At 37.2% G+C, this 26,769-nt stretch overlaps 1 protein-coding gene and 1 pseudogene across 1 annotated transcript; both read right to left on the reverse strand.

The window, feature by feature from the left end:
* Positions 1 to 21,960: 21,960 nt before the first annotated feature.
* LOC145106085 (8-hydroxygeraniol dehydrogenase-like) lies at positions 21,961 to 23,228 on the reverse strand (annotated as a pseudogene).
* Positions 23,229 to 24,906: 1,678 nt separating this feature from the next.
* On the reverse strand, positions 24,907 to 25,362 carry LOC145106087 (ethylene-responsive transcription factor ERF010-like). The gene has a single exon (XM_079043131.1). It carries the CDS (start codon positions 25,360 to 25,362, stop codon positions 24,907 to 24,909), a length of 456 nt encoding a protein of 151 aa, XP_078899257.1.
* Between the last annotated feature and the right edge of the window lie 1,407 nt (positions 25,363 to 26,769).

The following is a 26,769-nucleotide window of genomic DNA, read 5'->3' on the forward strand; positions in this document are numbered from 1 at the left end:
GGGAAGTTGATCTTCTAATCAAATTTGCTTTACTATCGTTCCAAATCATTGCTGATTCAGCAGCACCAAGCAAATAGATATGATCATTAAGGTTCATGTCATAGTCTGTTTCATAGTAGTCCCAAAGGAACTCACTATGTGACTTAGAAAGTGATTGAACATCCAACTTTCTGAAGACTTTAACACCCAACTCTCCTGGCTTGTCAATATGTGACTTCATCTCTAAGATGTGATCACACATAGACCTTGCTTGCCATTAGGGCTTGAGTGACCTTGAACTTGTGGGTTAGGGAGAATAATTGGAGGAGGTGGAGGAAGAGAAGTATGACTTCCATGAGCCAAACTCGGGAAGTCATATTCATTAGGAAAGCTTGGTTTGGGAAGATCATTGTTGTCTAAACCAGACATCAACAATGGGAGAAATTCACGTAAAGTTGATTTAAGTCCTTAATATAACACCCAATATGATATATTAAAGCTAGGACCCAACAAACTATTTTATAACTTGGAAGAGGGATGCCATAATCCAAGCTATAAAATATTGGAAGGTAGGTGAATGACGATTCACCAATTTCCACCAAGATAAACGAAATGTATTATTAGGTTTTAATTGGTTTTGAAACTCCTAGATTCTTTTGAGATTCATTGAACTTTTCAATGGCATGTTTCAATCTCGAGTGTGCCCTTCAGGTTTTGTGACTGGGATGCCGAGGATCACAAAACAAGGTGTGAAGTAACCATGCAAATATACTTGGTACCCTTAATATTTACCCCTCAATCGATGTGCCGGTTAACCACACACGCTCCAACGATACTATGATAAACATTAAGTTACCCTTTGCCTACCTTGTTAAGTCCAGGTTAGATGCCGGTTAACCACACACGCTCCACTAACAGCTTAAACAAAGTGCAAAGTGTAATTTCATGGATTAGCACCTTATTCACATTTTCCTAAGTAACTAAGATTGGGAATTTATAAGTGTTTAGTTACTTAGTATTTATCATTATACTTATAATGAAGGGAGAATTATAGTCCTTGTCCCACCTGTTTGGCTAACGACCCTCCACCTGTCAAGGAAGCGGTGGGTTAGAGTGGACACCCATTAAACTGTCATTTTATAGGCAGTAACCTTATACCCCCCTTATAGACCGGCTTCGTGAATGAGGCTTACTAATGGTAAGACGACTTGCTCTTATACATATAATATATTAAACTTTTAATATTATAATAGTATAAGGGTGTATTTTAGACATTTAAAATACTTGGTGGTTTAATCTATTAATTAAACTATACTCTTAATTTAATTAAATTTAAACCATGTCATTATGGAATTATTAATTCTCTTTTAATTAAACACTTTAATTATCTATTAATAAAGTCCATAAGAGTTAATTGAATTATTCAATAAAAACATCATAATTCCAATTATTAAATTCAAAATTAAAACCATTTAATTAATTGTTTAAGTTATGAACCCAAGAGTTTTAGAATTCAATTCTTTTTTTTATCATCAAAAAACTTTTTCCAAATTCCAAAACTTGAGGGCAAGTTTTGTAACTCTTGAAAACTTTTGGATTCCATAACTTATGGAGTTAAATACTTGTTTTATGATGAAACTTTTCATGTTCCATAACTTAAGAACAAGTTATGGAATTCTTTAAAACATTAAGACTAAGTTTTGTAACTCCATAAAAAACTTTGAATCAATTTTTTTAAAACCTTTTCATATCCATAACTTATGGAGATTTCAAAAAACTCTTTAGATCAAACTTTAAAAACTAATAAAATAATCATATCATTTTATCTTTTACTAAATTTGACCTAATTCAACTCATATAGCAAATGATTCAAATTTTACAAATAATTAGTTTTTCACAAAAACAAGTAATTATCTTAAAATTTGACAAACGTCATGTTTTTTTTTCTTTTTTTTTTCCAACTTTGAAAATAAAACATTTGCATCAATATAACAGAAAACAACCAATGGCTCTGATACCACTGTTGGGTTTTGAGCATTCTAACACTCCTATGGTGTACATGCAACCCTATAAACCTTGGATCTATGTTTTCTCTATTATACATGCAAATATTAACTATTCCAAGGTTTCATCCTAACTAGCATATTATGAAGCACCTATACTACAAAGTTCTAGTTAGATGACATACCTTTTGATGTAGCTTGATGTATTCAAGCTTTAAGAGCTTAGCCCCAATAGTGTGGAAGCCTCAAATAGAATCACAAATCACCAAAACACCTTGGAAGAACTTGAGAGAATATGTATGCACACTAAAATCGGCCCACTCTTATTTTCACACACTTGTGCCAATTTTGTGAGCCAAGGACCCCTTTATATATTATGGAGGATTAGGGTTACATCCATGTAAACCCTAATACCCATTACCTTTCATTTACATATGATCCATGGGTTAAAAGCTCCATGGACCATCCATGAAAGCTTAGCCCAACCTAATTGAACTTGGCCCATTCCGTATATATAAGAGTCTATATTTAATTAGTTCTTTTTGATCACTTAATTAATTCTAAATTAATTCTTGATCAATACTAATTAAATAATATGATTCCATATTAATATATTAGAACTTATAATATATTAATATAAATCATAAATATACTATTCTCAAAAGACTATCCATATAAATTGTGTCGGTGAAGTGCAACCCAAATGGACCATGCCGGGTCGGGTCAAGTACATACCAAATATAGTTATGGACTTAGACATTAATCCAACAGTGACAACTGCCGATTTTCGAATAGAAGTCAAACGAGCCAACAAAAGTCAAGTAAAGTCAACAAGTCAACGGCTTAGGACCCAAACCATTGTGATTTCGGTTGGTACCTAGACCGAAATAACCATGTGATCTCGGTTGGTACATGGACCGAAATCACCATGTGATCTCGGTGGTGCTAACCGAAATCACATGTGATTTTGGTGGTTCTATAGGGTTTTCGGTGGGAAGAAGAAGAAAAGAGAGTTGACTTCGTGACATGATGTTTCATCCTTTCTAACACAAAGTTTTTCCCAATGTGTATCAATGCAATTATCCAACAAATAACAAAGCAAACATCACCTCATCCCTTCCTTTTTAATGACAGCCGAGATCATCCCCAAACCCCACACCATTTCCATTTTCTTCAACTTACTCCATATTCTCTCAAAAACAAAGTTTCTCTTTATTAAGCTAATTATTCCAAGCGATTCTTGACATTTTGGTAAGTACTTTCTTCAAAATCAAGTATTTCTACACACGTTTATACTAGTTTCATCTCATTTACACGCATTATCATGTGTTAAAAACTCTTAGGATAAGACCCCCTTCAAAGAGTTCTTCAACCACCTTCAAGTGTTCTAGGCTTGAAGATCTTCACAGTCATCTGTTTATCCAACCACGACCACACTCAATGTGAGTTCATACCCCTTATTTTCGAGATGCTCATGTTTTAGGGGGGGGGGGAATACTAGTAACTCCTGTATAATAACTCAAGTTATTATACATCCTTTTTATCTCTTTGTTATGTGTAAAATATTATTTACATGAAATAAGCTTACTACTAGTTATTTGAACCTTTATATGTGTTATGACAGTTTGGAGTTCAACACTATGAAAATCAAGTATAAACATACCATATTTTCTTGAGGTTATAAATACAAACTATAAAAACAAGGATTTTTGTGAACATAGTATGGTTTTCTATCAAAAATGCTCCAAACTAAGTTAGGGCACCATTTTTCTGGATTTTGGCCAAAAGTATATTGTTTCATACATATAAAGTTAACTCTGCTTAAATATCTCAAAAAGGTGGAAAGAAGTTTTTACTAAGTTATTTCACACTACTACCGGTTATTGTTGTTAAAAAGGCAAAAAACTAGGAAAAATATGGTTTTATCATACCAAAAGTTCTTATACTTATGTAGATGTAAGCTATATGACATAAACCTTTACAATATCTAAAAATGCTATCTTATATATATATATATATATATATATATATATATATATATCTACAAATATATAAAATGGACAATACAATACATTTACAATAAACTATAATAGGTATAGTTTATGGGGGCATAACACTATTTTACCATTTTTGGGACGAACAAATAATTATTTAAAGGTATAATTATTTTGCACTATGAAATTTCTATGGAAAGATAATATTTTCCACTCACAAAAGGGGTTTCCATTGCACTACATGTAAATATTTAATATAGTTTTTTTGAGTCATCGTCTTCACGTACCTACCAGAGTACCTACAAAAGTCTTGTATTATAACCTGAATCTCCCGTATGAGAGCGTGATATTTGTGTATAAATCTATATGGGACTGACAATCCCACACCAAAGCTGCTAGCTACAGCTAGACCGGCAGGTCTGGGGTGACAAATGTCTAAACAGTCCGATGCCTGAAGAATGTCGAAGTAGGCCAACTAGTTTTTATCACAGTTATAATAACTCACATGGGATATTAACAATACATTTGGTTTACGGGGTTAACATACATTTGATTAGTTTTATATAAAGATAACTGTAAGTCCCCAAAATCGCTTGATGTATCAATCAGATCCACTAGATGGTGCGGAATCCCAATCAAGTGGATGATGCACGATAGAATGGAGAAGAAGAAGAAGAAGAAGAAGAATAACTTGATGAAATGTCTCATAATAATATTCAATGATGCTCCATGTACACAAAATTCACACATACATATGTGCTCTCTTACTTTCTCTCTGTAGAACATGCTCCTCCTCTAATGGCTTCCCTCCTGACAATATGGCCAACACTTACACTCCTCACCCTTACTTCTATATATAGGTATAGACCCAAAGTACAAGGCTCAAACCGAAAACCAAATTGCTTGACTGAAAACACATGAGTTTTCGGTCCAAGCTAAAACAAAAACCAAGACGGTTTTTGGTCCTAGACCGAAAACAATAAATACTTAGAAAAGCAAAGTAAAAACCAAATTTTAGACCCAACAATCTCCCCCTTGGTTTATAGCTTTCTTTTCTTTTGACCTAACAAACTCCCCCTAGGTTGGTAGCTTGGTTTTCTTGTTAATCTTCATTTTGAGCTTGGCTTCAGCTTTAATATTCAATTTCTTCACAACTTCAAGATGAACCTATCAATCTTCTATGTGAATAACTTCATCGTGAACATTTGGGCTTTTCTTCAAAAATTTGACTTTGAACGCACGTTGGGTGCGGAGGCTTCTTGAAAAGATTCTTGAAAATCAGCACTTTTAGTTTGCGAATCTTTAGAGAGAATAACAGATAGACCGATTCTTCTGGATCACTGCAGTTTCATAGATAGCATCAAATTGATTGAGGAGGCTTCAATGCAATCTGACACATAATCTTCAAGAACAGCTACACCTTGCTTCTCGGTTTGAAAGATTGTATGTTGGACAAATAATATTCATTTCTTGTTCCTTCGAATGAATGTTCTTCAATGATCACTGTTGCGCCTTGAAAAGTAACAAATAACTGAAAAGTCCCTATGGATCACTGAATCATAAAGACCTTTCTCACCACAGTTGTTTAAGGACCCAGCCTTGGCTTAGAAAGTTCGAATACAGTCTCCTTGAGTCTCTTCTTCCTTTGAGTTCTCTGATTTTTAAATTCGCTTTTCAAGACAAAGAAAACTTTGAGATAAAAACAAAACTAAAAACAAACCTAGCACACAATATTTTTGGATTTTTCATATTTTCTGAGAAAGAAATAAAACAGAAATAAAAATATTTTTGGATTTTATAATTTCTGATTTTTGTTTAATTTTTAAAATTTTTAATTTTTATTTCTCCCCCTAAATTTGTGCATAGAGGAAAACTATGAACAAATTTAACAGAAACAAAAATGATAACTAAATTTAAGACTGATTTGGGATCAAAGTTGTCAGGCAATTCAATATCATTTATCAGCACACACCTGCATGTCTAGATCTAGTCAATCACTGGTATTGTGGTCCGCTTAAACACGAAGGATATTGACAAGTTGGACAGATTATAAGTGACAAGTCATTTTGATCTATATTCTTAAATGGACCATTTAGCTGACGACGACCAAGTATATTGTTGTCCACTTAAATTTAACAGTGAGATCTACAGACAACCTATTAAATGGTTCAATTTTATATGTACTAGAACATGTTCCCCACTTCCTGACATACCCCGGTAATCAAGAACTTCCAAAGAATACCATACTTTAGGTGAGTATTCAATCATTAAGAGAGAAGATAGATATAGAAATGCATATGTTGTATCCCAGGTCAGATGTCTTCCAATCACGCAGAGGGAACAGCATATGTGTAACAGATAGAAAGAATTGCATAGATAAGAAGATTCATAGAGATAGAGTTGCATATGTTGCATTCCAGGTCGGGTCTCTTCCAATCACACAGAGGAAGCAACATATGACTGACAGAAAGAAAGCAAGAAAATAATTTCCTACAGACCTACTTTATCAGAACCCCCCAGTCACCCTATCAGTACCGGAATTAAGGACATAAGTCCATACATCGAGGAAACGTTAAGCGACAATTCTAGATACGTATTACTTTTAGTGTATCCCACAGGTTCCCATGTTTATCTCACTGCTCAATCTACCCGAGCGTCGTATGGTCAGTCCAAACGAAACTATCTAAATCCAGATGAGTTAACACAATCAAGTCCTTTCATTGTCAATCTATGTCTCGTCCTTTTGAATCCTTCGTGCCTACCAGCACATTGAGCACAGAGTCTAGACAATTCAGCTTTAGTGCATTATACGAATTTCAGATTGCCCTTTAGTACTAAGCTTCATATCACTTCCCAATTAAACACCTACAAACGAAAAACATAAGTACATATTTTTGGATTTTTGTTTTTCTAATTTTTTTGTATTTTGATTTCTCCCTATTAATTTGGGCACGGGGAAGAAAGAAAATAAAACAAAAAGTGCAAATTTAAGAAGTTGTCTTTGAAACGAATCATTGTACGAAAAACTCAGGAGTATCGAGAATAAAACTCAAACCGTAATTCACCAATGGAAGTTGCAACCAGATGATCTGAGAGCAGCACCCATATTTCAATCTTGGAATAGATCCAAAAGTTATCCACATTGTTAAGCACAAACCCAATTTGTGATCCACTTTCTTCTTTTCCCGCAAAGGACACATACCCTCACTTAAATGAGTGTTGTACAGTTGAGAGATGTCCCCTATCATGTGCTTAAAACAACCACTATTAACAAACCGAAGTCTGATGATACACCTCCATAGCTGCTCCAGCACAGAATGCGGGATTAGTTGGTCTTTGGAACCCAGTCCATTTTGAAACTGGGTTGACCTTTGTCATCAACGCAAGGTACTCTTTCTCATGACATATCATGCTTATCACATGTCACATCCCCAAATTTCTCGGCCAAAAAAGACCGATTTAGTTTATGCTTTTAAAATGAAATCAGAGTAATCTTCCAAAAGATGTTGTGGAATTTGTTCCCAAAACAAAATATAATAAAAATTTCTCAAAACATTTCTTAAAGAAAAATGTTTTCATTATATAACAAAACCTCGGGATGTCATGTTCCGATACAGACCAAAAGCATAAACAGTATATTATAAGCCTTACAACAGTTACTTACAAGTACTGGCCTATAATCCAAAAATCCCTCGTCATCATCCAACTATGCTCTGGGTCCACTACCTGTAATATAAAAGGCTGAGTGGGTCAGGCTTGGGAGCCTGGTGAACATATAGGGTTTTCAACCCACCAATAATAATAAATTTATTAATTTCATCAACCAACAATAACCCTGATTACCCATACCCGTTATCCTCACTTTACGTCCCTAAGCACTTATCATAAGGAACCTTGCTTAAGGATTTTCATCTGGGTGACAACATTGCTTTAGGTATTCCTCAGTAATTTATGTCAAATAAGGCAACCATGTGAGGGATGGAGAATACCATTGAACACTAAGTTCACAAAAACCTACAGGTTGTGAGCCTGCTAGCATTCTACTAGACTGTCTAGAAAGGTCCGTGGTCGTCATCTATACTCCGCTAGATGACTGAAACAACAACAATATCGAGGCCTCTCGTCATTTTAATACACATCAACTATTTCATCTACCCATGTTTTAGCCAACATATTTGTTGATAAAAATACATATACAGTTTAAAACTTGTATAAAACATCTATTCAACACCCATATCAAATAAACAAACAATATAATTACACATACCACGTATTTTATAGAAAATACTTCATATTTATGTGTAAGGTGAAAGTGATTATACACTCACTTTATTTAACGATAATCGGGCAGCACTTCGTTTCTTAAAACGAACATTTCCAATGAAACCGGAGCTTTAATGAAAAACCGGGCCTTTCTAGGGTTGAGCTTCACACCGAAAAGATAAATTTCTCGGGGTCTTCGGACACTTCGGGACGTTCTTCGGGTGTTAGGTATGATATCGAGGCTTCGGGGGTTGTAAAATAGCTTGAAAGAAGGTTTAAAGTGAAAAAGTGTGCAAAAATCCAACCAAAACTGGGAGGGTTCGCACCTCCCTTTATATAGGGTGCGAGGCTTCGGCCAAAGGGATGAGAAGAAGGCACGCGTCAGACAACTGGCAAGGAGGGGGGGCACGCGTCGGCTTCGGATTGGGCCAGCGCTTCGGATCACTCACCTGCTTCGGACACGGGGCGGCTCACAAGGGAAGGGTGACGTGGCTCGCTTCGGTCATGCCATGGACTAGACACGCGTCTTGCGCGCAGGTGCTACGTGCCCAAACCCGGACCATGCACATGCGAATTTTCTCGGTTTTTGTGCCACGAACTTCAAAAATTCATGACATTCGCATACGAGCTCCGTTTTCAACATTCTTTATATGTACGCGTAGGTGAGATTATACTCTACAACTTTCGTTTAGACTCCGTTGGCTAATTTTGAATTTATTTTTAATATTATTATTTTTAACAGACCGGGACAGGAAAATCCGTTAAAAATTCATAACTTATTCATCTGACGTCCGTTTTTGTCTGTCTTTTTACCGTTGTACTACGATTGACGAGACCTTCTATTCTCGTTTAGGTTGTGTTTGCTAAAAGTCACTCGATCTAAAATTCGAGTTTTTAGCTGTCTACCGCTAAGCTGAAACTTAGAAAAATCATAACTTCTCCATACGAAGTCAGATTTGGGCATTCTTTTTATGCACGCTGTCGGTTTAAAGAACACTACGACTTTCGTTTAGATTACTAAGGCTAAAAAGCACTTTATCGTAAATTTACTTTTTACGTCACACGGCGTCATGCCGGTTCTGTCGCGAAACTTCGACAGGTCATAACTTCTTCGTTATAACTCGGATTTCGGTATTCTTTATATCTCCAGAATCCTTATTTAAACCACTACAACTTTCTTCATAGATATCAGGTTTGTCTAACATTTATTTTCGACACTTATTTTTATCCTTAATTCATTAAATTATAATAATTAAGCATAAAACATATAATAATCAAATAATACATCTTATTATTTCAAAAAAAAAGTTACAAAGGTTGGCCTAGACTATTACATGTTTATTAATGCTTAGCCTAGAAACACAGGCGTTACAATTCTCTCCCCCTTAGGATGATTCCGTCCCCGGAATCACACATCAGCAAACAAATGCGGATAGCGACTCATCATGTCATCTCCGTTTCCCAGGTGACATTTGGCCCATTCGTATGTTTCCATCGCACAACCACTAAAGCGACCATTTTGCTTCTGGTTCTTCGATTAACCTCTTGCTTTTATCCAACCTTAATTCAGAAATTGGAATTATGTAGGGAACATCTCCCGTGCACTTCCTCAAATAACACACATGGAAAGTGTTATTAATACCATCTAGTTCTTCTGGTAATTCTAGATTGTAAGCTTGGTTCCCAATCCTCTGAAGAACTTTAAACGGTCCAATAAACCTTAGACTCAACTTTCCCCTTTTACCAAATCTTATAAGTCCCTTCCACGGCGAGACTTTAAGTAAAACCGAATCTCCAACTTCGAATGTTATCGGTTGTCTTTTCTTGTCAGCATAGCTCTTTTGACGATCCTGAGCTGCTAACATCTTTCCCTAATCACTTTTAGCTTTTCAACAATTTGATAAACTATCTCGGGTCCCATAAGCTGCTTTTCCCCAGCTTCAAGCCAACATGACGGCGTTCGACACTTTTGTCCATACAAAGCTTGATAAGGTGCCATATTGATGCTCGATTGAAAACTATTATTGTAGGAAAATTCTACTAGAGGTAAGTGTTCATCCCAGTTACCTTGGAATTCCAGGGTACATGCTCGTAGCATATCCTCCAAAGTTTGAATCGTTCGTTCGCTCTGACCATCAGCTTGCAGATGGTAAGCTGTACTTAGACACAATTTCGTACCCAATTCATCTTGTAGACTTCTCCAAAACCTCGACGTGAAATGACTATCACAATCTAATACAATCGTTAAAGGAACACCGTGAACTTTTACTATCTCTTTCACGTAAACCTTTGCAAGCTTTTCCATAGACCACTTCTCATTGGCTGCTATGAAATGTGCACTTTTTGTGAATCGATCAATGACTACCCAAATCATGTCGTGACCGCTTTTCGTTCTGGGTAGTTTAGTCACAAAATCCATGGTGATATCTTCCTATTTACCCATGGGTACTGGTAAAGGTTCTAAACTCCCATACGGTTTCTGATGTTCTGCATTAACTCTCGCACATGTCACACATTCGGCCACATACTTTGCAACATCGAGCTTCATCGTCGGCCACCAGTAGTAGGGTTTTAGATCCCTATACATTTTCATGCTGCCAGGATGAATCGAGTATATGGTCTTGTGAACTTCTTCCATCGGAAGATCTCTTATTCCTCCCGTCTTAGGTACCCAAATCCTATCTTGGAATACCTTCAGTCCTTGACCGTTTATTTCGAACACTAACGTTTTGCCTAAACGTTCTTCCTTTCGGTAGTTTTCTCTGAAGCTTCCTCCTGAGCTTTCTTTATACTTCCCACAATTGTCGAGACAACTTCAATTCTCAACGCTCTTGGCCTTTTCTTTTCAAGGTTTACCTTCCGACTGAGAGCATCAGCGACAACATTTTCTTTACCAGGGTGGTAAAGTATCTCATAGTCGAGGTCCTTGAGTAACTCTAGCCAGCGTCGTTGCCTCATGTTCAATTCGTTCTGATTAAAGAGATATTGAAGACTCTTATGATCAGTGAAAAGTTTATACTTTGCGCCATAAAGATAATGCCTCCATATCTTTAGGGCGAATACTACCGCTGCCAACTCTAAATCATGAGTGGGGTAGTTTGTTTCATGTTCTTTCAATTGTCTCGATACATATGTTATCACCTTATCCCTTTGGGTCAGAACACAACCTAACCCAACTCCAGATGCATCGCTATAAACTGCGAAGTCTTCAACTCCTTCAGGTAAAGAAAGAATCAGTGCTTCACACAATTTCTTCTTTAGCTTCTCACAAGCTTCCTTATGCTTCTCACTCCAAGTATAAGTAGCTCCTTTGTGGGTCAAAGCTGTCAATGGAGCAGCTATCGAAGAAAATCCTTGGATAAACCTTCGGTAATATCCAACTAATCGTAGAAAGCTTCGGATCTCCGTAGGACTCTTTGGTTGTTCCCAGTTTGTTATAGCTTCAATCTTAGCTGGGTCAACCATAATCCCTTCTTGATTAACCACATGACCCAAAAATTGGACTTCTTGAATCCAAAAATCACATTTGGAGAACTTTGCATATAGTTTCTCCTTTTTTAGAACTTCTAGCACTTCACGCAGATGTTTGTCATGATCCTGCTTGCTTTTTGAATAAATCAAAATATCATCTATGAACACTATCACGAATTTATCGAGGAATGGTTTACAAACCCTGTTCATCAAATCCATGAATGCTGTTGGAGCATTGGTTAGTCCAAACGACATAACCAAAAACTCGTAGTGTCCATATCTTGTTATGAATGCAGTCTTTTCAATATCCTGATCTCTTACCTTTAGCTGATGTTAACCTGAACTAAGATCGATCTTCGAGAAATAGCTCGAACCTTGCAACTGATCAAACAGGTCATCAATTCTTGGCAACGGGTATTTGTTCTTTATTGTTGCCTTGTTCAGCTCTCTGTAATCTATGCACATTCTCATGCTCCCATCTTTCTTCTTCACGAATAACACCGGAGCTCCCTAGGGTGATGAACTAGGTCTAATGAAACCATTGTCCAACAACTCCTGAAGTTGCGTCATAAGCTCCTTTATCTTCGTCGGTGCTAATCGATATGGGGATTTTGCTATCGGTGTTGTTCCTAGTAACAAGTCTATTTTAAAGTCCACTTGTCTATCCGGGGGCAATCCAGGAAGATTTTCGGGAAAAACTTTCGGATATTCACACACCACTCGTATACTTTGCACATCGTTTTTCTCCTTCTTATCATCTATCACGAATGCCAAGTATGAGGTGCATCCTTTGGACAAACATTTTTTGGCTTTCATTAGGGAAATGATTCTAGAATTTACTCTGTGCTTATCTCCGTATACCATAAACGACTCTTTTCCAAACGAGTTTACCCTTACTATCTTTTTCTTGCACATTATTTCGGCATCATTAGCGCTAAGCCAATCCAATCCTAGAACGATGTCGAAACCATTCAACTCAATGGGTAATAGCTTCTCAAGGAATTTGTTTCCGTTCAGATCGATGACGATATTCCTAATACAATCGCTAACAGGTATAAATTTGCCACTAACAACTTCTACAATTAGGGCATCATCAAGTTTTTCTATAGGAAATGCTAGTCTTTCACCAAATTTATGTGATATAAAGGAGTAATTCGCTCCGGAATCAAACAATAAATAGGCAGGAAATCCATTTACAAGAAAGGTACATGATGCGACATTTGTTTCATCTTTTGCAGCTTCCAATGTCATCTGGAAAGCTCTAGATTTTGGATTTCGTGGGAGATTAGGCTTTGCTACATCCTTCTTCTTCGGGCAATCCCTCAAAATGTGCCCTTCTTCGTGGCATCCACAGCACACCTTTTTGTTGATTGTGCACTCGCTGGCGTAGTGCCCTGGCTTTCCACATTTAAAATAAATGACCTCCTCGCCACATTTTCCAACATGTTTCTTCTTACACTTGCCACACCACTTCACTTCGGCTCCTCCTCCGAATTTCCTCGAACCAGATTTCGAGAATTTACTTTTCTTGTTGGACCTCGAAGATCCATCGAACTTTCTTTTCTCACCAACCTTTGCCCTCTCCTGACTTCTTTCCTTTAACTTGGTTTCCACATTTTTAGCTGCTCAGACTGCAGTCTTCAGGGTAGCTGCCATCTTGACCGTTGGGCCAAAGTCTACTGGCAGTCCGTTTGCGAACCCCTTAATTTTTGAGAGTTCAGTTGGCACTAAGTGTGGAAATAACATTATCTTTTCGGTAAACGCAGTAGCATAGTCGTCAATGCTCATTTTCCCTTTCTTTAAGTTCTGAAATTCATTGTTTAGATCTATCAGATATATCTCTGAGCAGTACTGCATCTTTAAATGATCCAAGAACATTTCCCAAGACATTTTCAAGGCTTCTCCATGTGGCATCGCGTTTGCCAATAGCTTCCACCAACTTAAAACTCTGGTCTTCAGTTGTGTGACCGCAAAAATAGTTTTCTGCTTGTCGCTACAGTTACAGCTTTCAAATACCATCTCCATTCGGAGATCCAGTCCATAATCTCAACAGGTTTTGGGCTTCTGACAAGACTTGACGGTTTGGCGCCCAAGAAATTCGTATACATACATCCATCTCTGTTGATTTCCCTCTGCGGGTTATTCCTTTCTGCCACTATGGGTTCCACTTAACTGACAGTACGACTATAATTTCCTTCCTCTGACTGACTGTCATTTAATTCAGGTTGTTCAACAGGCATTGAAGGTTCATTCCTGTTGTTCAGTAATAGTTGCCTTATTTCTTCCCTTTATTCAGCCATCATTGTCTGAATCATGGCTTGTACTCCAGCCATTGTGACTGGCTCTGGTACAGCTTCTACTATTGGCACCTGCTCAATCGCTTCGGTTGAGGTTGCTGATTCTTATTCTCGTTTCCAGCTCCACTTCGGGTTCTTACCATTTTGATCTATACACCAAACAAGGCGAATTTAGATCTTTATTCACGATAGATTTTTAAATTCTCCTTATCACTCCGAAACGTTTACATTCTAGTTCTAATATCGTAGTCGTACGCTTAGAATCCTAAACACATAAGGTTTCCAGATCCGGTTGGCAACAGACCATAGATCCGAACAAATAATGGCATATATGGCAAACATATAGCATTTAGCACATAAAAGTATTTTAGGCATATTTCCTTAAATATATTAGTGCGTGTGTCTAAAATATGGTAGACACTCATCTCTCGATCATCACTTAGCATGCTAAGTTTAAGTGTAGAAATCCTACAAATTCCTAGTTCGCTTAAACTAATGCTCTGATACCAACTGTGACATCCCCAAATTTATCGGCTAGAAAAGTCCGATTTAGTTTATGCTTTTGAAATAAAATCAGAGTAATCTTCCAAAAGATGTTGCGGAATTTGTTTCCAAAACAAAATATAATAAAAATTTATCAAAACATTTCTTAATGAAAAACCGGGAGCTTTAATGAAAAACTGGGCCTTGCGAGGGTTGAGCTTCAAAACGAAAAGATAAATTTCTCGGGCTTCAGACACTTCGGGACGTTCTTCGGGTGTTAGGTATGATACCAGGGCTTCGGGGGGTTGTAAAATAGCTTGAAAGAAGGTAAATGAAAAAGTGTGCAAAAATCCAACCAAAACCGGGAGGGTTCGCACCTCCCTTTATATAGGGTGCGAGGCTTCGGCCGAAGGGAGGAGAAGAAGGCACGCGTCGGACAGCTGGCGAGGGAGGGGGGCACGCGTCAGCTTCGGATTGGGCCAGCGCTTCGGATGACTCACTTGCTTCGGACACGGGGCGGCTCGCAAGGGAAGGGAAATGTGGTTCGCATCGGTCATGATGCGGACCAGACACGCGTCTCGCATGCGGAGGTGCTACGTGGCCGAACCCGGACCATGCACATGCGAATTTTCTCGGTTTTTGTGCCCCGAATTTCAAAAGTTCATAACTTTTGCATACGAGCTCCGTTTTCAACATTCTTTATATTCACGCGTAGGTGAGATTATACTCTACAACTTTCGTTTAGACTCCGTTGGCTAATTTTGATTTTATTTTTAATATTATTATTTTTAATAGACCGGGACAGGAAAATCCGTTAAAAATTCATAACTTCTTCATCCGACGTCCATTTTTGTCTGTCTTCTTACCATTGTACTACTATTCACGAGACCTTCGATTCTCGTTTAGGTTATGTCGGCTAAAAATCAATCGATCTAAAATTCGAGTTTTTAGTTGTCTACTGCTAAGCTGAAACTTAGAAAAATCATAATTTCTCCATACGAAGTCAGATTTGGGCATTCTTTTTCTACATGCTCTCGGTTTAACAAACACTATGAATTTTGCTTAGATTGCTAAGGCTAAAAAGCATTTTATCGTAAATTCACTTTTTAGGTCACACGACGTCATGCCGGTTCTGTCGCGAAACTTCGACAAGTCATAACTTCTTCGTTATAACTCGGATTTCGATATTCTTTATATCTCTGGAATCCTTATTTCAACCACTACAACTTTCTTCGTAGATATCAGGTTTGTCTAACATTTATTTTCAACGTTTATTTTTATCCTTAATTCATTAAATTATAATAATTAAGCATAAAACACATAATAATCAAATAATACATCTTATTATTTCAAAACAAGCTACAAAGGTTGGCCTAAACTATTACATCATTAGTAATGTCTAGCCTAGAAACACGGGCGTTACATCACAACCAGAAGATAAAGAAATGTTAGAATCATTTGAATATTTGGGAGTGTGAACCTTCGGTACCCATATGTAGTCGGGTTTAACCCATTTCTTGTTCGAGCGGATGGATGCCTTATCACTTGATTTTGCACTTGAAGCCGATTTCCGAGATGACTTTAACCTAACCGGTCTTGGTTTCACTGGAGCATCTCTTGAATTGGACTTCTTGGCAGACATTCCCTTCTTGTTCTTGGGAGCTTGATTATTGGCCTTTTGCGCGTTCCAGTCACCATTGCGTGATTGTGGCTTTGAAGGGTTTCTTTTGGAAAATATCCCTCTTGGAGCGTTCTGCCATCCTGGTGCATAGTAGGGAACATATGCACAATTTGGACAATTTATGGCAATGTTTTCAGGCGTTCCACAGTGAAAACATGTATGTTTATTCACGTAGGAGTTGTTTCTTCCTGTACCTGGTGGCGTTCCCTTGCCTTGTTTCTGATTGTTCCTACATGCGCACATATAGCAAGCCGTCTGTTTCACTTGTTTTGGTGGCCTATATTTACCAACAGGAGGTTGATTAGAAGGAACAGATTCGGAGTTCAAGGAGACATTGGTTTGACAATCAGTAGTATCAACAGAACTAGAATTAATTATGCTCTCCTTGTTCTCTTCTTCCACTACTTTACCTGCATAGGAAGTGGAAGCATCAGTATCGTTCACCCTAGAGCTATTTTCTGGCACAACCACAGCAGGTTTTCCATATTGAAGATGTGCTTATCTGTCTATTTCTTCTTTAGTCATAGGGATGTTAGTGTAAGTATGGTTAAAAGGAGGAGGAACACTGTCATACCCTAGACCTTTATTTTTATTATCTTTAAATGTTAATTGTTTTTCTATGATGGATGCAACTACCTCACTTGACACGTCAAATTTCTTAAAGTTGAATTCAACATCTTTATATTTAGCTTTTAATGCATCAAGTTCGGCAGTCAAGTTAGCATGTTGTTCCTTAACATATTTATAATTCGCACATTTATTGCTATATTCCTCTTGAAGTTTTCTAAAATCCTTGGTTTTGACCTCTAATTGTTCTTTTGAGGGTTTTTGTCCTTTTCTAAGTGTATATCCTTCATATTTAAGGTCCTCATTTTCTCTTTTTAATATATCGATTTGATCACGAAGAAACTTAATTGTAGCTTCACAAGATTGAGAACATGAAACCTCATTGACTTTGGTGATTGAGAAACTCATTGTTTACCAAAAGTACCCTTTGACTATAAACCTCAAAAGTGAACCTTAAAAGTCAAATTTAAAAAGTCAAACTTGAAAAGTCAAACTTAAAAGTCAAACGTGAAAAGTTGAAAGTTAAACGAGAAAGTCAAAATTAAAATTCAAAGGTCAAACTTGAAACTCAAGGTCAATTTTAAGGTCAAAATTCAAACTAGTAAGTCAAAAATCAAAAGTCAAAGCTTTGGGTCGAAAACGAAACTTCAAAACTGATTTTTGGGCCAAAAATGTCAAAAATTCGAAATATAGACCGAAATCGTGAGGCTTCTTGGTCCAAACCGGGAAGACTCGCACCGACCGAAAACGAACTGCTGACCAAACACGTGCGAGGACCGCAAACGAAGACCGAAAACCTTCGGAAGCCGAAAACGTCCGGGGCCGAAAACTTGCGAGGCCACGCTCCACCGAGAACTGTTTCCGACCGTAAACGAGCCTCCGGCCGAAAACACCTCGGACAAAAGTCCTCCTTGTGCGAAAATGGTTGCTGCATCTCGCCGATTTCGTCAAGAAAACACGATTTTCCACCTTTTTACGCACAAAACTTGATTGAAAACTCATTTTTATGAAGAACACGAAGAACAAACCCCCAATATTTTGTCCGAAACAAATCAAAAACGCCAAAACCTTCAAGAAAAAGTCCAAAAACGTTCAAGATTTTGCCAAAATGATTGATACGATCGAAGCTCTGATACCAACTGTAACTCCCCAAAATCGCTTGACGTATCAATCAGATCCACTTGATGGTGTGGAATCCCAATCAAGTGGATGATGCAAGATAGAATGGAGGAGAAGAAGAACTACATGAATCTTCAATGTTTCATAATAATATTTAATGATGCTCCATTTACACAAGATTCACACATACATATGTTCCTTCTTACTTTCTCTCTCTAGAACATGCTCCTCCACTAATAGCTTCCCTCCTCACAATACGGCCAGCACTTACACTCCTCACCCTTACTTCTATATATAGGTATGGACCCAGAGTACAAGGCCCAAACCGAAAACCCAATTGCTTGACCGAAAACACATGAGTTTTCGGTCCAAGCTACAACAAAACCCAAGACGGTTTTCGGTCCTAGACCGAAAACAATAAATGCTTAGAAAAGCAAAGTATAAACCAAGTTTTAGACCGAATAAGAAGACTTCATAATACTATTTTTCTAGTACAACACTACTTATATTTTTAGTCTTGGATCTAAGACTTACAGTTCATTATCAAAGAAAATATTGGATTTTCTAAAAGCGTACTCTATCATTTTACAAGGAAAAGTTACCGATTTCTCTCATACAAAACATCTTATGAACTCACCAACTTAATTGTTGACACTTTTTCAAAATCACTTGTATTCTCAGGGAATCAGTTAACAAGTAACCGAAACGGTTTTGAGGATGTGACGTCGCAGCATCACGTCATTTATTTTTGTCATATGTATATGGTATCAAGTAAACAATGATTTGGATACAATGTAAATTTATTATTTATCAATATGATGGTTGCAATGCTTTGATCACTGCTATTCATTTGTTATGATATTGTACATGAAATTCATCCACTCCCAAACGTTTCCGCCGTTCTGGTTTGGGGGTGTGACAGGGCAGCATATCTCTCATCAAAGTACTCCAACATGGCGGTCTTAACAGACCCAAACATCTCTGGCAACTGTGCCCGAAAGCGAGCAACAACCTCCTCCTGAAGGATCTCCCTAATCCTATCCTTGGATACAGCTGGCCCATTCTGGTCACATGTCCCTGATCCTGATCCGGATCCTGCCTCGAAACGTCGCGTCATCACCATACTGAAAATAAAGCATGGAGATATCATATAATATGCATATCATACCAGAGGAACCAACTCCCAACAAAGCCTAAGTGGTTGTGACTTCCCTGTTACGCGTACGGTTCATGTGCTTCCAGTAGTACGGGCCCATACTACCTTCCACACCTACCCATATTCGTCTCATAGAATCATTACAATAACCCTAACAATACACACTAGCATACACATACACTCAATTCTCACTCCCTAGAGGAAGGCTAAATATTACGAAACCGGCCGACTGACCCCACACAACACATCCATGAAATTTCTCCCAACCCTACAACACTCGTGTATGCTAATCATATATAGCAGGGGATCCTATAGACAGTCAAATACATGATTCTACCCTAAACCCTTCATCAAACAAGAACATGAAATAAGGCCAAACCAAACATTCTCATGCTATAGAATCTTCGTTATGTACAACTACGATACATACACTAAGAAACTACAGTAATGATGTCAATTTCATATAAGGAAAAACCCTAGGCTATCAGCCATCATATAATTAGGCAATTCTATCATGCAATTCCTGAAGATCCCTATCCTATCACTAGCATGTTTTTCTAACATATCACAAGGTCAAATAACAGTGTGGTAATTTGGGGTCAACTTACTGGCTCCAGCTGATCGTACACAACACGTCCTCTTGGATTATTTTGAAAACAATTTGAAATTTATTTATAAAAAATCTTTTTCCTTAGTTTGAGTAGGATTCACACGAGTGTTCCTCCAATTCACTCAAATCAAGGCTCTAATACCAACTTGTAACATCCGTAAAAAAATCAAGATAAATTTAAACTTTTTAAATACAACCCAAAACCATAAAGTGTTTACAAAATAGTTTTCAAAACATTTCCGATATCAGAGTTTCCCAAAGTCATAGATCGTAAACAGAGGATGTGTACGGTCATGCTTTCGCCTTCCCGCACTCATCTGAAGTACCTAAAACATAACCCAAAACTATAAGCCAACGCTTATTGATTTCCCCCAAAGTACTAACACATAACCAAATAACATATACAATAACAACATGTAATGGGTCCACAACTAAAAGATTGGATTACCCTCGAGCCCACAACATAAGTCTGGCTTGCCCTCAGGCCCACAACTTATGTTTGGCTTGCTCCCAGTCCAGATCAGTCATCGGACTGAAATACCATCATGCGCTCAGTACGAGTCTGGCATACCGCGCGGTCCTCAACTCGTATCTGGAATGCTCATGAGCCCTCGGTATGAGTCTGGCATGCTCTACCCGGCCCTCAGCTCATATCTGGAATGCTCCAGGGTTTGGTAGCTACCGCATGGAGCAGAACAACCTTAACACAACACAATATGTCGACATATAACATATAATAAACATATACAGGTAATCATGCAAACATAATCACGGTTATTCCTAAAGATCTACCAAACTAGCATAACAATAACCAACATAATCATGCATATCTATTCCATACTCAGCATATCATCGAATATCAAACCGATGGGCCGGCCTTGGTGCCTTCGACCCGCAAGTGCAGTGAGGACAACTCACCTCGCAAACTGGACAAAAGTTGATGACGTCTCGACTCTGAATCTCAGCTCCAACCGTCTCCTATTCCAACCATATGACCAATCTCAATCAAAATCCAAAAATACCCAAAATACCCAAAATACCCTTAAGGTCAAACTTGGTCTAAGTCAAGTCAACCTAGTCAGCCAACTAAGTCAACTGAGTCATGAAAGATCTAGTATGCTCAATAGTCATATTAAAATTATATTGCTAAACAACATTTGATCCTAAGGGTCACACTAACAACAAATTGACACAATTGATTATTTATTAGAAATTGATTTTAATAAGTATTCATAAACTCATAATAAATTGGGAAAAATATTTATTTCAAGGAAATAATTATTTTACGATACAAGTAACACATTATTTCATAAGGTATGAATTAATAAGTCATGTATAACATTTTGGACTAGGTAAGCCTTTTATCTTTTAGCAAAAGACAAAGTTTATATCTTATAAACTTTGAGTTTATAAAATATAAACTCTTTCTTATTAGTTTAATAATAAAGAAAAGGGCATGGCTTTCTTATTAGTTTAATCAAAAGAATAGGCATGGCCTTCTTATTAGTTTAATTAAAAGAAATGAGGTATGCTGCATGCATGGGAAAAGCACTTAATGGTTAAGGACTCTTGGTTTATCATTCTTCTATAAATCAAGAGAGAATGCATTCATTTTGAGCAATTCTCTCTTGCAAAACTGAGAGCACAAGCTCCCTCTCCATTTCTTCTCTAGCCTTTGAAGTTCTTGAAGAAATTGTTACTTGTTTTATTCTCTTGGAACATATACTCATGTATTTTGTTTTAAGCTTAAGAGTTAACATAAGAACTAGCATTCTAATCAAGTTGGATCATTGTTGGTGTCTTTTTAGGTTCATCCATCTTCTTCAACATCCAATCCTCCCCTAGAGGACCCAAAGGGCTTCAAAGCTTGTTGCTTCTTCTTCCTTCTATGGTTGAGTTTTTAATATTTCTTCTACTTGCAAGATGATCCTTGGTGGGTGATAAAATGTTTATGTTATTTATAAAAGGCAAAATTGCAAAAATGGTCCCTGTGGTATGCAGATTTTTGGGGTTTTAGTCCAAACCCCGAACTTTTTGGATCCATCGTCCTTTTGGAGTGGTTTGTCTGTGGTTTTGGTCCCTAGACTGAACTCCCGTTAAATAGGATCTGTTAAGCCCCCTCATGTGCCTCACACGTGAGGGTAAATTCGTCATTTCATATGTAAGGGACCATTTTTGCATAAACATACTCTACATTTACCACTAACCGAACCCAATTAACTTCACAAGCAAATGTTTATAAAATAGAAATTGACCAATAATTGTTTGATTTGTTTCAGAATACCATCAATCATAATCCAAACCAATTCTACTAACACCATCAACACAACATCAAACCTATGGAGCTTTGAGCGAGTATTCCACAACAATCACAAACCTATATCTAACATCAGATTTCGACATAGGATCCATTGCAGTGTTCACATAATCCATCGAAATGAGCTCTATATCAGCAGTCACACTATGCTTCGCTGCAAAATCAAGCATTTGAGTTTCTTTCAACCCTCCAATCGCACTCCCACCAACAATTCCCTGCATCAATCCCCTTTATATAACAATATCGTATCAAACGCTACAAACTTTCATACACTAATTACTTACCTGTAATTAAAGAAAAGGGAATAAGCTCAAGTGGTTTCTCTGGTGCACCCACAAGAACAAGCTTCCCATGTGGTTTCAGCACACTTAACAATGGAGCAATAGGGTGAGTTGCAGAAACTGTGTCAATGATCCCATCGAACGAACTCATTGCAGACTGATTCAAAAAAAGAAAAAGACCCATTTATCTAATTAAAGTCTTGATACAAAAATCAAGAAAAGATAACAAATCTTGACAAATTACCCGCATATGGTCTTGATCTTTGTTGACTATAAAACGATCGACTTTAAGTCCTTAAAGTGCTTCTTACTCTTTCGTAGGAGTGGTGCTGAAAACAGTAACTTCTGCACCAAAAGCTTTCGCCATCTTCACAGCGACATGACCAAGTCCACCAAGACCAACGACACCAACTTTCATCCCTGGTTTATCTAGTCCGAAGTGTCTGAGAGGGCTGTAAGTGGTGATTCTGGCACATAGCAGTGGTGCACCTGTATCAAGCGGCAAGTTTTCCGGCCACCGGAGGACGAAGCTCTCATCTGCAACTATGTGATCGGAGTACCCACTGTATGTCTTTGTGTCATCGCGGTAAGGGGAGGCATAAGTGAGAATCTATTTTGGGCAGTAGCTTTCGAGATCATTAGCACAGTTATCACAAGATCCGCATGATCCTACCAAGCATCCGACTCCGGCATTATCGCCGACTTTGAATTTCTCGACTTTGCTTCCTACTTCTATCATAACACCCACAATCTCGTGTCTGCATTCATCGACATGAAGATTAACATTCTTGCAATGATGTTTGTAGAAGAAAGTAGAAGATCGATGTTGAAGAAACACATAGGTTTTTATGAAATCTTAGTGGAAAATCAAATCGAGATAAATAGAAGAAAGCATACCCGGGAACAACGAGATAACTCATCAAGCCCCATTCGTTTTTGGCAAAGTGAAGATCAGAATGGTCCCTTACATATGAAATGACGAATTTACCCTCACGTGTGAGGCACATGAGGGGGCTTAACAGATCCTATTTAACAGGAGTTAAGTCCAGGCACCAAAACCACAGACAAACCACTCCAAAAGGACCATGGATCCAAAAAACTCGGGGTTTGGACTAAAACCCCAAAAATCTGCATACCACAGGGACCATTTTTGCAATTTTGTCTATATAAAATTCAAGTCTTCTGTTATCCATTATTTGTAGTTTTTGAAACTAGTATTTTAAATAAAACCCAACAAGTCAACCCAACCGAGTCAACTCAGCCAAATCGAATCAGAGTGAGTACGCGGGGCGTACACCGAAGGTACATTGGGCGTACTCGCATCCTCGCATGTTGACCACCATCGAGGTGGTTGACCTCGTAAGCAGGGCGTACTCCGAGTACGCGTGACGTACTGCAAGAACCACAAAACTTCCATTAAGAGCTTAATGGCTAAAGCTCTTACGTCCATATGGCAGATCCATGGCTAAAACTCTCTTAAGTCATAAAGTCTCCAACTTTATGACTTAGCATGTCCAATAAGTGTTTAACTCAAGGTCTTAATCCATTAAGACCTTCTACATGATTCATGGAGAAAAACTAACCATTTGGAACCCATTTTTATTACTCAGGACCGTCCCAAAGGTCTGAAAGGACGACTTAATGGGTCAAGAACATGGTTTGTTCAAGAATCATCATTTTGGGACCAAAAAGAGACTTTAATGAGCAAAAACCTAGATCTACAAGATGGAGTGGAAAAGATGCAAGCTTTATACCTTTTTGAGCTTGCAAACAAGCTAGAACTCCCAGATCTATAATGTACTCTACTCCAAGGTCTTCACACCACCTTACTCTTTCTTCAAAACCACTCCAAACTCTCTTAAAGACTCGTAAATTGGCTTCCTTTTGCTCTAGTGTTACTTGAGGGTCGGAAACTTTGAAAGAGGCTGGATAAGAATAGGGTTTATCTCCATAAAGATGCTTAAATATGAGTCAAGTCCCCAAAATTAGGGTTTTGCATGCCACCCTCATACACCCAGCGTACTAAGGCACGCCTTAGTAAGCTTAGCGTATACACACATTCGCATGTCGTACTCATCCGGCCCAAATTCCACCTAAAGCCACTTTGGGCCCCTTTTTACCATTTCTCAACTTATGGACCAAAATGCAATGTACTAAAATTATTATGCCTAAGATTAGAAGTACCTTAACATTAGGATGTTATTATTATTATTATTATTATTATTATTATTATTATTTTTGTTGTTGTTTATCTAAAACTACCTTTTGATTATTTTCTTTAACATTAACTTTAAATATGGTCGTTATGCTGGTACTAACTTTTTATACATTACATCAAGAAACACCACTTAAATGTATGCTTCGGCTGTATAAAAAACTGATAATCAAAAAGTATGCGTGAAATAAATAAGAGATAAGCCATGAAGAAACTACAAGAATAACCACAACCGTAGATTGATTTTACATCTATTAATCAATAAATTAACTAAGAAAACCATAAAAATCGTAAATAAGAAACCTTGGGACCATAAACATGCCTAACCCCTTCGGATTATGTGTTCATCCCTCTCTCTCTATATAGATATGAATCTAATATCTTTTACCTTTCTTTAAAAACCAAAATCAAGAAATTAAAATCGACACTTTCCATCCATATCAACAAATATTATTGATTTTTTCTCACTCCTAACTTTCGTCTGAAGATTCTGGACTTGGGTACTCGTTTAGGTCCGGGTTTAAGCAAACACGACCGGAGTATGATTTTGGCGGCAAGTGGTGGAGCTCTGGGCCGCGGTTTTGGCTCTGGAGGGCGTCGACTTTAGCTCCTACCTCAGTAGCTTTTCTTCGTATCGAGTCAGCGGATAGGTCATGGAGGAATCCCTCGTCTCCTATGGAATCCGGAAAGTTAAGACTGGCGGAAGGGCCGCGGAGGTAAAAGACGGCGGTGTCATACGCACGAGCAGCAGCGACAGGAGAGGAGTATGAGCCAAGCCAAATACGTGAACGTTTGTTGGGTTCACGAATCTCAGCCACCCACTTGCCCCACTTCCTCATCCTTATCCCTCTGTAGGGTTTGTCGACGTCTCTGTTTTTTCTCTTTTCACCGCTGGACGTGGGTGAACATCCGCCGTCTCCTTCCATGTGTGGAGCTGGCGCAGGGTTGCGTTGACTGAAAGAAACAATAGAAGAGAGATTGTTCTGTGAATCTATAAAACAATAGAGTTTTTATATGAGAAAACCTGAGACAAGCATACAAGTAGATATCATATATGACGTCATTTATAGTTTTTATTGTTAGCTTAAAACTGTGTATAAGAGGAAAAGCGGCAACAAGTTGTAGTGGGTTATTTGAATAGAGGTCAAGTGCTCGTGGAGCGGTTGTTTGGTATTTGTCATTGTTAGTGTATGCGTCTATGATGTTGGAACAAGATATATTATGTTTGGGTATCACTTCGCCCTACGAATTCACTCATTGTCTCTCTATTATTCTTTAATCTCTAACACAACGTTTTTAAAAGATATATCTATTATCTAACTAGTTTATAAGCCGTAAGAACCACAGTTAAAAAATTAATTAAATTTTTATATTAAAAATTCAAAGTTATTAATCAATTATCTTAAATAAATTATTAATTAATAGATTTTTTTAGTTATATAAAATTATAATCATTGCTTCAAATAAATATATGAAATTATATCACTTTATAATTTATATTAATTTTATTTTAATTTTTATTTTAATGCTATTAATTTAATGTAAATAAAGTGATAAATTTAAAATTTAAAATTTGAAATGGGGTGACAAATGACAAGTATTAATTAGAAGACATAATAGAGTGACACATGACAAAAGAAGAATAAAATATGCATTAATTAAGAGGTCTAATAAGATGGCACATGTCAAAATGAGAATAAAACTATTCTTTTATTAGAATAGGGAGATAAAATTTAACGAATCAAAAGACGATATTTAATACTTTCTCTATCTATGGTTTTTTTTCAGGGGAAAATGATTTAAAATGACAATCCAAATTTTATTATTTTGGTCAATAAACTTTTAATTGCATACAATAACCAAATCAATTTTTTATTTTGGTTCTAAAGTACCAACAATTATGAATTTTATGGGTTAAATTGACAACGAACATCATCATTGTCATTTTCACGTCTAACTAAAAGCCTATTGTAGTCATTTTCTCAAACCACAACTTCAACTACATAGATTTTCACTTATTAAATGAAAAACTCACGCAACAATAAGGCGTTATTAATGGTTATCGGTTGTCGATTGAGAAATATGATTACAATAGGCTTTTAGCTTAGATATGGCAAGGGAAATGACGGTGTCCGTTGTCCTTTTAACCAATAAAAATCATAATTGTTTGTACTTTAAAACCAAAATAAAAAGTAGGTTTCTTTATTTGATACAATTAAAAGTTTAATGACCCAAAGAACAAATTTTGTGTTATTGATTTGTCATTTTAAGTAATTTTCATTTTTTTTTGAAACTGCAAATAATATATATAAAAAAAATAAACCCCACGATTA

Source organism: Lactuca virosa, chromosome 4, assembly GCF_052849685.1.
Source record: "Lactuca virosa cultivar CGN04683 chromosome 4, Lactuca_virosa_CGN04683_v6, whole genome shotgun sequence".
Taxonomy (NCBI): Eukaryota; Viridiplantae; Streptophyta; class Magnoliopsida; order Asterales; family Asteraceae; genus Lactuca; species Lactuca virosa.